The 10,175-nt window shown below is 49.6% G+C and overlaps 2 protein-coding genes across 3 annotated transcripts; one reads left to right on the top strand and one right to left on the bottom strand.

Annotated features, from left to right (window-relative positions):
* Positions 1–282: 282 nt before the first annotated feature.
* LOC138824330 (barrier-to-autointegration factor) lies at positions 283–4,444 on the bottom strand. Its single transcript, XM_070018144.1, has 3 exons — positions 4,344–4,444; positions 3,530–3,668; positions 283–1,236 (listed from the first exon to the last, which is right to left on the bottom strand). The coding sequence occupies exons 2-3, from the start codon at positions 3,650–3,652 to the stop codon at positions 1,090–1,092; spliced, it is 270 nt and encodes an 89-aa protein (XP_069874245.1). The 5' UTR covers positions 3,653–3,668; positions 4,344–4,444; the 3' UTR covers positions 283–1,089.
* Positions 4,445–4,660: 216 nt separating this feature from the next.
* LOC138824329 (probable RNA-binding protein EIF1AD) lies at positions 4,661–7,807 on the top strand. 2 transcript variants are annotated; one of them, XM_070018142.1, is made up of 6 exons: positions 4,661–4,952; positions 5,974–6,185; positions 6,275–6,383; positions 6,480–6,588; positions 6,728–6,775; positions 7,488–7,807. In XM_070018142.1, the coding sequence occupies exons 2-6, from the start codon at positions 6,099–6,101 to the stop codon at positions 7,630–7,632; spliced, it is 498 nt and encodes a 165-aa protein (XP_069874243.1). In that variant the 5' UTR covers positions 4,661–4,952; positions 5,974–6,098; the 3' UTR covers positions 7,633–7,807. The 2 variants fall into 2 exon arrangements, with proteins under 2 accessions (XP_069874243.1, XP_069874244.1); XM_070018143.1 differs by lacking the exon at positions 4,661–4,952 and adding an exon at positions 4,972–5,073.
* The last annotated feature ends 2,368 nt before the right edge of the window (positions 7,808–10,175 follow it).

Raw genomic sequence — 10,175 nt, 5'->3', positions numbered from 1 at the left:
CAGCCACAGCCCCTAAACCCAGAGTTCAAGCCCTATGACCAGCATAAGCATGCGCGTGTGCACACACAGACACACAGACACACACACGGCTTATCATTCTAGAAGGAAAAAATGTAAGGATTTCTGCTTCAGGACTATACTAAGTGCTCAAGAAAGAGGCTGACACAAGGCATACTGGGGCAGAAGCACATATGCCTGTCAGCATCTGGATGTACTTTGAGTTCAAGGGCAGCTTGAACCACATTTTTTGAGATGTCTCAACAAAACAACAGCAACAAAAACTCAGGGTTAAAATGTACTGTATTTGGGTCTAATTCCTTCAAGCCCTCCCAGCTGGAATGACCATGTTTCCTCCCTTCCTGACAGCTGAGAAGACAGCAAGAGCTCTTCCCACATTTCCCAAAGGCCAGGAGAACAGATGGTGATGACTGGCAGAAGAACTTTTCCCCACATATGGTCCACCCTTTTCCTGGTACCTGTGACTCCCACTGACTTTTCCACCAGGTGCTGCCTAGCCCATTAATTGACTGACATCTGGAACCCCAGCCCACCTGGCTCCCAGGAAGAGAACAATCCACACTCTCCCACATTATTCAGGCATTGGGACACTCCAAAGCATCTGCCAAAGCCCATGTGGCTTGGGTGGCTCCCTCTGTGAATAGAAAGAAAAGCCACTGATAAAAGAGCGCACCAGTCCCTGGGGAAGAGATGACTTGTGGCCTGCCTGCTTTCCAATGCACAATGCCCAGTTATGAAGGCCACTGACTTTATTGATCTAAAAAACTTTACAAGGACAGTGACTTCTACCAAGAAAGGGGCCAAATGGCATTCAACAGACCAGAGGGGAGGGAGGGGAAGAAAGAGGCCAGGAATTCACTCTCAAAGGTGTGCAAGTGGCAGAGGAAGGAGGATGCATGCAATTCCAAAAAAGTTGAAATGACAAGGAGAGAACTCCCAAAAGACCCTGGTGTACATTGGAGGTGAGTGTGACAACAGCAATCTTTTCTTTTGCAGGAACGAGTCTCCACTCAGCTGCAAACACTGGAGACTCCACACAGGGGCAGGGGGTGGAGGGGTCTCCAAAGAGCATCACAAGAAGGCATCACACCACTCTCGAAGGCACCCAAAGCAGTCCCGGGACTGCTTCGCATTGGCACCACATGTGTCCTTCAGCCATTCCCGGAAGAGATCTTCATCTTTCTTTAGCACCAGAAACTGGCCAAGGACCACATAGGCCTACAAAACAGGCAAAGCAAAGGGTATGTTGGTAAACGCTCTATAGGGTTGTAACAGGTGTTTAACAGCAGCTTTTGCTGGGAAGCACTGACTCCTCACTTGGGCCCACAAATAAAGTAAAAGCAGGATAAATGCTCGGTACTCCAACTTTCATTTTGTAAATGTCTTTTCTTCTGAACCAGTCTCTCCTGAAATCACTTTACAGCATGTTGGAATCCAGGAAATACCAGCCAACTTGTCAGGAGCCAATAACTGTAACAAGATCCCATCTGACCAACCCAGAGACAGTAAACTGTTTAAAGAAGTGGGGAGGGGGCAGGGAAAGAGAAATAGGCATGAAAACAGAGCTAGGCTAACAGGAGTAACTACAGATTAGTAAGATCAGGTAGGTAGTTTGCATGCATGAAAGTAAAACGAGGGGGGTAAGAGAAAATGACAGAGTGTGATTGAATTGCATACCTGAATGGAATGTCACAGTAAAATCCCCCTTAATGTAACTAAAGTATCTATTTTATTTATTTATTTATTTTTCTTGGTCATGGGGCTTGAATTCTGGGCCTAGGCGCTGTCCCTGAGCTCTTCAGCTTAAGATCAGTGCTCTACCACTTGGGCCACAGCACAACTTCGGGTTTTCTGGTGGTTTATTGGAGATAAGAGTCTCAGGGACAAACTTTCCTGGCTGGGCTGGCTTTAAAAGGTGATCCTCAGATCTCAGCCTCCTGAATAGCTAGGATTACAGGTGTGAGCCACTAGCTCCAGCCTGTATCTATTTTAAAAAGTTGGATGAAGCCAGATAACACTTTGCTATGTTTATACATAAAGTTACTGCATTTTTTTTTTGGGGGGGGGGGGTCGGGCATGGGGCCGGAACTCTGGACCTGGGCGCTGTCCTTCAGCTCTTCAGCCCAAAGCTAGTACCCTACCACTTGAGCCACAGTGCCACTTAAGGCCTTTTCTGCTTATGTGGTGCTGAGGACTCAAACCCAGGGCCTCATGCATGTAAGGTAACACTCTACCACTGAGCCACCCTCCCAGCCCCTGAACTTTTTTTTACAGTTGGTCGTGGGGCTTGAACTCAAGGCCTGGGAGCTCTACCTGAGCTTTTTCTGCTCAAGACTAATACACTACCACTTTGAGCCACAGTGCCACTTCTGGTTTTTGAGTGGTTTATCTCCAATAAACCAGAGGTTTATTGGAGATAAACCACTTCATGGACTTTCCTACCTGGGCTGGCTTCCCACCATGATTCTCAAACCTCAGCCTCCTGAATAGCTAGGATTACAGGAGAAGGCCACTGGTATGGACTGTAAGACTCTTTTATCACCAATAAACTAATCAGAAAAAGTGAAAGTGGCACTGTGGCTTAAGTGGTAGAGTGCTAGCCTTGAGCACAGAGAGGCCCAGGCAGAGTCCAAGTCCTAGGACTGGCAATAAAGAAATAAATAATTAATTAAAATACAGCCGGGTGCTGGTGGCTCACACCTGTAATCCTAGCTACTCAGGAGGCTGAGATCTGAGGATCGCGGTTCAAAGCCAGCCCGGGCAGGAGAGACCGTGAGACTCATCTCCAATAAAACCACCAGAAAACCGGAAGTGGCGCTGTAGCTCAAGTGGTAGAGCGCTCACCTTGAGCTGAAGAGCTAAGGGACAACGCCCAGGCCCAGAGTTCAAGCCCCACGACCGACAAAAAAAAATAAATAAATAAAATAAAATACAAAAGAGTTTAAAGGCTGGGTATCAGTGGCTCATGCCTGTAATCCTAGGTACTCAGAATGCTGAAACTTGAGGATCACAGTTCAAAGCCATACTGGGCAGGAAATTCCATGAGACTCTTATCTCCAATTAAACACCAAAAGTCAGAAGTAGAGCTGTGGCTCAAGAGGGAGAGTACTAGTCATGAGCACAAAGCTCAGGGCTTGGTGCCCAGGCTGAATTCAAGCCTCAGGACCAGCACAAAAAAAAAAAAAAAACAGTTGGATGGGAGGGCAAGACCACCTTTGTGGCATTCAAAACACACAAGGTGGATGAAATCATAATATTCAGTGTATAGCCTATACAATTAAGAAAACTGCGGGTTGGATTTGAGAAGAATGTGGGAGAACAATGATCAAGATGCATTGTACTCATCAAATGATTTGTTGACTGATTTTTTTTTAAGTCCAAGAGATAATCACCAGCGTAGAAACAATCACATTACCCAACACTGCGCCACAAAGCTACCTTTTCCTCACTCCCAATCCGTCCCGCAATATTCCATTCCCACACACGCAGCTCTCCCGCAGAGACCCCAGACCTTGTCAAAGCCCCTTTCCTCCAGCTTCTTGCCCAGGACTTCACCAATCCCGGCCAGGCTCCCCACTGGCTTTTCCCCCATGGGCTCGGCCACGAAATCTCGATGCTTTTGGGAGGTGGTCATCTTGATCGGTCTTAATCTGGGAATCCCAAGAAAACGCAAGTTAGGGCTGAAAACCCGGGAGTGCATAGGGCACTCTCAGCATTACTTAGTCCTCCACTTGGTTCCCTTCATTTCACAGATGAGGAAAATGAGAGCTATTCCGCCACAATTCAGAAGAGAAAGCTTACTCCCCTGTCTGGGCCTGGGTTTTGGTACTGCTCCTGAGGAAACACTATACCGAAGGGAACAGGTGGCGCCCGCAGAGCAGCGAGAAGATCCCCAGTTAACAGCCAGGGACCACCCCGAAGCTGTCGCTGTCGTGACCTTGCTGCAGCAAAGACCTTAACCCTGCCGGAAACAGCACCGTGGTGCGAAAAGGTGGAAGAAGGGACTCTGCACCCCACCTCACACTACCCAACACTGGCAGAGACACACACCGGCCACCGCAGCCCAGCGGAATCCTCGCCTCGCGATAATTCCGCCCGCCCCCGCGAGTTCCGTCGACCGGGCCCGGCCCCGCCCCCAGGTGCCGGCCCCGCCCCCTCCACGAGCGACGGCTCCCACGCGCCACGCGCAGCCCCTCCCGCAGCGCGATGGAGTCCGCTTCAGCGGCGCGCCCTCCGGACCGCCTCGGCAATGGGGCCCCGTCCCCCCCGTCCTCCCGCGCCTCCTTCGGCCTCCAGCCAAGGCCTGTTCCGCAGCTCGCGCTCACCCCGCAGCTCCGGCTCCAGTAACGGCTCCTCCCGCCACCCGGCCGCTCACGCCGATACCTCAGGGCGCTAGAACGTTCTTCGGCTTCCGCTTCCGGGTCGCCTTAAGACCCGCCCTAAGAAAAATATTATAAGTTGGGCGCTTCTAGCTGCCTGCGGGTCATAGAGCTGAGGCGCCCAGAGCCCGCGGCCTCCGCACCAGCCGCTCTCGGAAGCGGCGTCGCCTCCCGTGCGCTCGCTTTCCGGCGGCCCGCGTTGCCTGACGAGGGAGCGAAGGCTCCTCTGCTGCCCGGCACCCGGAACTCTAGGACTTCATTTTGCCCGACCTGACACCAGGAAGGATTAGAGGGACGGACAAAGGAAAGGAAGGGTGGCCGGGAGGATTCCGAAGAGCGCCGGAAACTCCGTTCTTGTAGGCGTCTGACTCGGACTCGCTTCTGGCTTCGCGGGACCTGGGAACACCGGAGATCGGGCTTGACGCCGACTCCGCCGCCCCGGTCGTCGGCAGGACCAGTCTTTGCGTCTTCGTTGGCTTAGTCTGGAAGCGAGTCGCGCTCGAGTCGCTCCCAGCGTCAGCTGACCGGACAGCGCCCGCGGACCCGAGGGCCAGGGTCAGTGTGCATCTTTATTCCCGGGCGGGAGAGGAGGGCGGCAGGGGCGGCAGCCGGAGACGGCGCGTCGGACTTTGCTTTGGAAACCATTGGTCTCGGTGGTACTGAGTTCTCGACTATGGTAAGCCTGCTTACCGCGACTTTTAACAGGGTTCTGACTTGGACTGTCGTAGTGAATTAGTCTCTGCCTGTGGTGTGCTGAGAGACTGAGCGTCTGTCTGTGTGTGACAGTGCTAGACTTGGGGTGTACAAGCTGGTAGAATAAGGTTCAGTGTATGTCAGACTTCTCCGGAGAAGTTGCTAGAATGACTGTTCTAGATAACTTTGTGCTATGCATATAGTTTTTTTTTTTAATTATCTTTAACTACTCATACAAAGGGGTTTTAAAGACTGGGTGTTCGTGGTTCATGCCTGTAATCCTAGCTTTTCAGGAGGCTGAGATCAGGAGGAAGATCATGGCTCAAAGCTAGACCAAGCAGGAAAGTCCATGAGACTCTTTATCTCCAATTAGCCACCAAAAGGCCTAAAAGTGGAGTTGTGGCTCAAGTGGTAGAGTGTTAGTCTTGAGCACAAGCTATCAGACAGCACCCAGGCCCTGAGTTAAAACCCTGGGACCTACACAAAAAAAGGGGGAAGGGGCTTAATTAAGAATGTCAGTTTATGGGGCTGGGAAGGTAGCTCAGTGGTAGAGTGCTTGCCTTGCATGCACGAGGCCCTGGGTTCGATTCCTCAGCACCACATAAGCAAAAAAGAAAAAAGCTGGAAGTGGTGCTATGGCTCAAGTGGTAGAGCGTTAGCCTTGAGCTGAAGAGCTGAGGGACAACGCCCAGGCCCAGAGTTCAGGCCCAATGACCGGACCCCAAAAAATAAATAAGAATGTCAGTTTATTGGTACAGTGCATCTAGATCAGAGTCACCTCTCCCATTACTCCCCCTCCCATCAATCCCAACTTACCCATACCCTCAAGTTTCCTAGTTCCATTTTTACATACATACATTGAAGATCTCATGTTTTTAACTAGGTCACTCCTCAGTATAAGGCTGCACATCTTCAAAGCAGCCCTGGCTTCTGAGTCTGCCATCCAAAGACATCGTGAGGAGAAGTTGACAGTCTCTGCTTCACTAAGCACTCTGGACAGGACTCGGCATGTCTCAGGTCACCAAAAGGAAGCATGTGGTGAAGGAGGTGCTGGGGGAACACATGGTGCCCTCTGACCAGCAGCAGATTGTGAGGGTAAGTGGTGCTGGGCCAAGCAGCTCTTCCTGGTTTCCACTTATATTGGATCCATGGGGTAGAGGCTTATATTGGTTTTCCTGGAACAGGTACTCAGGACCCCAGGAAACAATCTACATGAGGTGGAGACAGCACAAGGGCAGCGCTTCCTGGTGAGCATGCCCTCCAAATACCGCAAGAACATCTGGATCAAGAGAGGTGAGAAAGGCAGCCCTCTAAGAGACAGACCATTTCCTATGGCCTTGGCTTCCCCCAGTGCAAGTGGTGACTGGCTTTGTCTTGTGTCATCCACAGGAGACTTTCTCATTGTTGACCCCATTGAAGAGGGAGAGAAGGTAAAGGCTGAGATCTCCTTTGTGCTTTGCAAGGACCATGTGCGCTCTCTGCAAAAGGAAGGACTCTGGTAGGTTCGTCCCCACCTTGATCATTGATTGGCCTTCTGGCTCTTAGAAAGATTGAGGGAACTATGGGAGGAAAGGTGCAACTGAAAACAGCTCTCTTACTGAGAGGTTTTCTCTAACCTGCCTCTTTTCTTGGCACAGGCCTGAAGCCTTCTCTGAAGTGGCTGAGAAACAAAACAACAGGAACAGGTGAGGAGCAAGTTCTAGGTCAAGGGACACAAAAGGAGGGCCCACATGTGATTCCCGGAGGGGCAACTTGAGCCATCTTTCTCCCTGTGCACAGTACCTAATGAGAACTCCCAACTCTGTGCTAGAGTATAGTGTTTTTGTGTCTTGTTTTGTTTTTTGGTCCGGTCGTGGGGCCTGAACTCTGGGCCTGGGCGCTGTCCCTCAGCTCTTCAGCTCAAGGCTAGCGCTCTACCACTTGAGCCACAGCGCCACTTCCGGCTTTTTTCTTTTTTGCTTATGTGGTGCTGAGGAATCGAACCCAGGGCCTCATGCATACAAGGCAAGCGCTCTACCACTGAGCCACCTTCCCAGCCCCTTGTATCTTGTTTTTTGAGATTGGTCTCTAACTTTGCTTGGGCTGACCTTCAATTTGAAATCCTCTGCCTGTCTCCCAAGTAGCTGGGACTACACTGTGGTATCTACCACCATGCCCCACTATAGGGGGCAATCTTTAGCCTGTTTTCTTTGGCCAAGATTTCCAGCTGTTTGCTTGATTCCATCCTTCCTTTTAGTCTTTAAGGGACTGCTGCATTTTTGAAGACCTGTGTATTCCTGGCTGCTTGACTAATGGTGTTGTGTTTCTTTTGGGGGGGGAGGAGATGGGGAACTCCTTGGTTGCATATCTGGTTTTCCCAAAAGCTGTTGAGCTAACTCTGTTGTCTTCGTTTTGCAGACAGCCTCAGCCAGAGCTTCCGGCTGAGCCACAGACCTCAGGAGAAGAGTCTGGCTCTGAAGATGATTCTGACCTCTTTGTTAACACCAACCGCAGACAGTATCATGAAAGTGAGGAGGAGAGTGAAGAGGAAGAAGCAGCCTGAGACCCGGGGACCCACTTCTCCACTTGCTCAGGGATTAGTCCCTGGTTCCTCTGGGCTTGGACATTCCCAAGGTACCCTGCAGATCTTCTCCCCTGGATGGGGATGAGGCAGGGTCCCCCTTTGAACTGACTTTCTGATCTAGGACAATTAAACCCCTGGTGGGTAGTGACTTGTACTGGTGTCTGAGTAGATCTCTGTGGAAATGGGGTAGAAATGACCAAACAAACCAATCAGCCTCTTGAGGAGGCTTTAGATGCCAGTGGGCAGAATGGGGAGGAAAGAGGGATGGATTAGAGTCTTTTCCAGGTAATTTATTCACTCAAAGTCTCATGGGACATTTAGAAAGCACCGGCTTACCCAGTGGTCCATGCCTGTAATCCTACTCAGGAGACTGACGTTGCTCATGCAGGAAAGTTTGAGACTCTTATCTCCAATTATGTACCCCCCCCCCAAAAAAAAAAAACAAAAAAAAACCAGAAGTGGAATTATGGCCTACGTGGTAGAGAGCTTGGCTTGAATAAAAAAGCTCATGGACAGAGCCCAGGCCCTGAGTTCAAGCCCCAAGACCAACAGAAAAAAGAAAACACCAGGCCTTTGGTGATACAATACCGTTACCAAAAAGAAAAAAAAAAAAAAGTTTAGGCCTAGGCCTAGTACTATATATTCACCTTGCATAAAGTTTTTAATATCTAGGAGACATTCCACTGCATTGCCTACTTTAAGATAATAACAATTCAAACATTCAAGCTTACAGCCTAGGACCCAGTGCCCACCTGTCTACAAAATGCTCAGGAGGGATCCCAGGGTGCCTCTGAGTCACTTTCCTAGTCTTTGTAGTGATCTGTTATAAGAGCACTGGTTAAGCTGCTGTCAGTTACAATTAGTTAGACCCTATCTCAACTTGCCCTAACTATAAACTCCAGAATGTGGGCTTGTGGTCAGCAAACCTATTTTCTTACCATCCTCTGGCTTCATTTGAAACCTATTTATCCCTAAGAACATGACTGCTCTGCTTCTGCTGTTCACCCTTATCTTTTGGGCTTCAACATCAGAAGTTGGAGTTGGTGGCCTCTGGCTACTCAGACTAGCACCCCTCTCCACATGCACACACTGCCTTTTTGTGTGTATGTGTTGGTCCTGGGTTGTGAACTCTGGGCCTAGGTTCTGCACTGTCCCTGAGCTTTTGTGCTCAAGGCTTGTGTTATACTACTTGAACCACAAACTCCACTTCTGGCTTTTTTTGGGGGGGCGGGGATGGTGGGGAGATGTTGGTTGTGGGGCTTGAATTCAGGGCCTGAGTGCTGTCTCAGCTTTTTTGCTCCAGGCTAGCACTCTATAAGCCATATATAGTTCCACTTCTGGGTGGAAAGTAAGAATCTCACAGACTTTCCTGACTAGGCTGGCTTTGAACCTTGATCTTCAAATCTCAGCCTCCTAAGTAGCTAAGATTACAGGTGTGAGCCACCAGCACCCAGTCTGCTGCCTTTGGGTTTTTTTGTTTTGTTTTTGTTGTTGTTGTTTTTGTCGTCGTGGGGTTTGAGCTCTGGGCCTGGGCTTAAGCTACAATGCCACTTCCAGTTTTCTAGTGGTTTTTTGGAGATAAGAGTCTCATAGGGCTGGGAAGGTGGCTCAGTGGTAAAGCGCTTGCCTTGTATGCATGAGGCCCTGCGTTCGATTCCTCAGCACTACATAAGCAAAAAGAAAAAAAGCCGGAAGTGGCGCTGTGGCTCAAGTGGTAGAGCGCTAGCCTTGAGCAGAAGAGCTGAGGGACAGCGCCCAGGCCCAGAGTTCAGGCCCTACAACTGGACCCAAAGAACAAGAACAAAAACAAAAGTCTCATAGACTTTTCTGCACAGGCTGGCTTTGAACTGTGATACTCCTGAGCAGCTAGGATTACAGGTTTGAGTCACCTGTGCCTGGCTGTTACTCAATCTTATGAAAAGTTTACCTCTTGGCTTAGTTTCCTCCCACTCCCCACTGAGTTATTTTCCCTATTTCACAGTAGACCTATTCAACACTATGGCCCCTGGTTCCTTGCTAACCCCCAACTGATTACCCCTCTGTTCCAGCCTTCTGCCGGTGCCCCTACCTACTCTAGATCCCTGATATGGCTGGAAGTATACAGTTATCTACTCGTAAGTGGATAACCTGTACATTTACCACCTGGCTTCCTTGCAAATTCAACTTTTACCTCTATAAAAATTCATCTAAGCCTGACGTTTCTCACCTGAAGCCTCTTTATGCAACATCAGTTCATGGTCCCCAGTCAGTTGCCTCTGTATTCACACAGTGAAATCCTAGCCCTCAGTCATTCAGCTCTGTGCTTAAGCCCAAGGCACTGTTACTAGATGATCTTAGCCATCTTAGCTCACCAGTTACAATGGAAATTGATCTCTTTAAAATCTCAGGTGAACCCTTGGCATTGCCTAGAAGTCTTAAGATATCTGCTGGAAAAGTTCAACTCCTTTTTCCACTCATCCACTTTTTTTGTTGTTGGTGGTAGTGGTCCTGGTGCTTGAACTCTGGGCCTGAACTCTGTCCCT

This window comes from Dipodomys merriami, unplaced genomic scaffold (assembly GCF_024711535.1).
Source record: "Dipodomys merriami isolate MVZ:Mamm:240054 unplaced genomic scaffold, mDipMer1.0.p SCAF_128, whole genome shotgun sequence".
Classification (NCBI taxonomy): Eukaryota; Metazoa; Chordata; class Mammalia; order Rodentia; family Heteromyidae; genus Dipodomys; species Dipodomys merriami.
Note: the sequence above shows the minus strand (reverse complement) of the source record. Positions and strands in the feature narration are given on the sequence as shown.

Coding starts and splice junctions, on each gene's coding strand:
- LOC138824330 (XM_070018144.1), bottom strand. CDS start 3,652: ATGACCACCTCCCAAAAGCATCGAGATTTCGTGGCCGAGCCCATGGGG. Junction 1,237..3,529: donor AGGAAAGGGGCTTTGACAAG/GTCTGGGGTCTC, acceptor CCTGTTTTGTAG/GCCTATGTGGTCCTTGGCCA.
- LOC138824329 (XM_070018142.1), top strand. CDS start 6,099: ATGTCTCAGGTCACCAAAAGGAAGCATGTGGTGAAGGAGGTGCTGGGG. Junction 6,186..6,274: donor ACCAGCAGCAGATTGTGAGG/GTAAGTGGTGCT, acceptor TTCCTGGAACAG/GTACTCAGGACCCCAGGAAA. Junction 6,384..6,479: donor GAACATCTGGATCAAGAGAG/GTGAGAAAGGCA, acceptor TGTCATCCACAG/GAGACTTTCTCATTGTTGAC.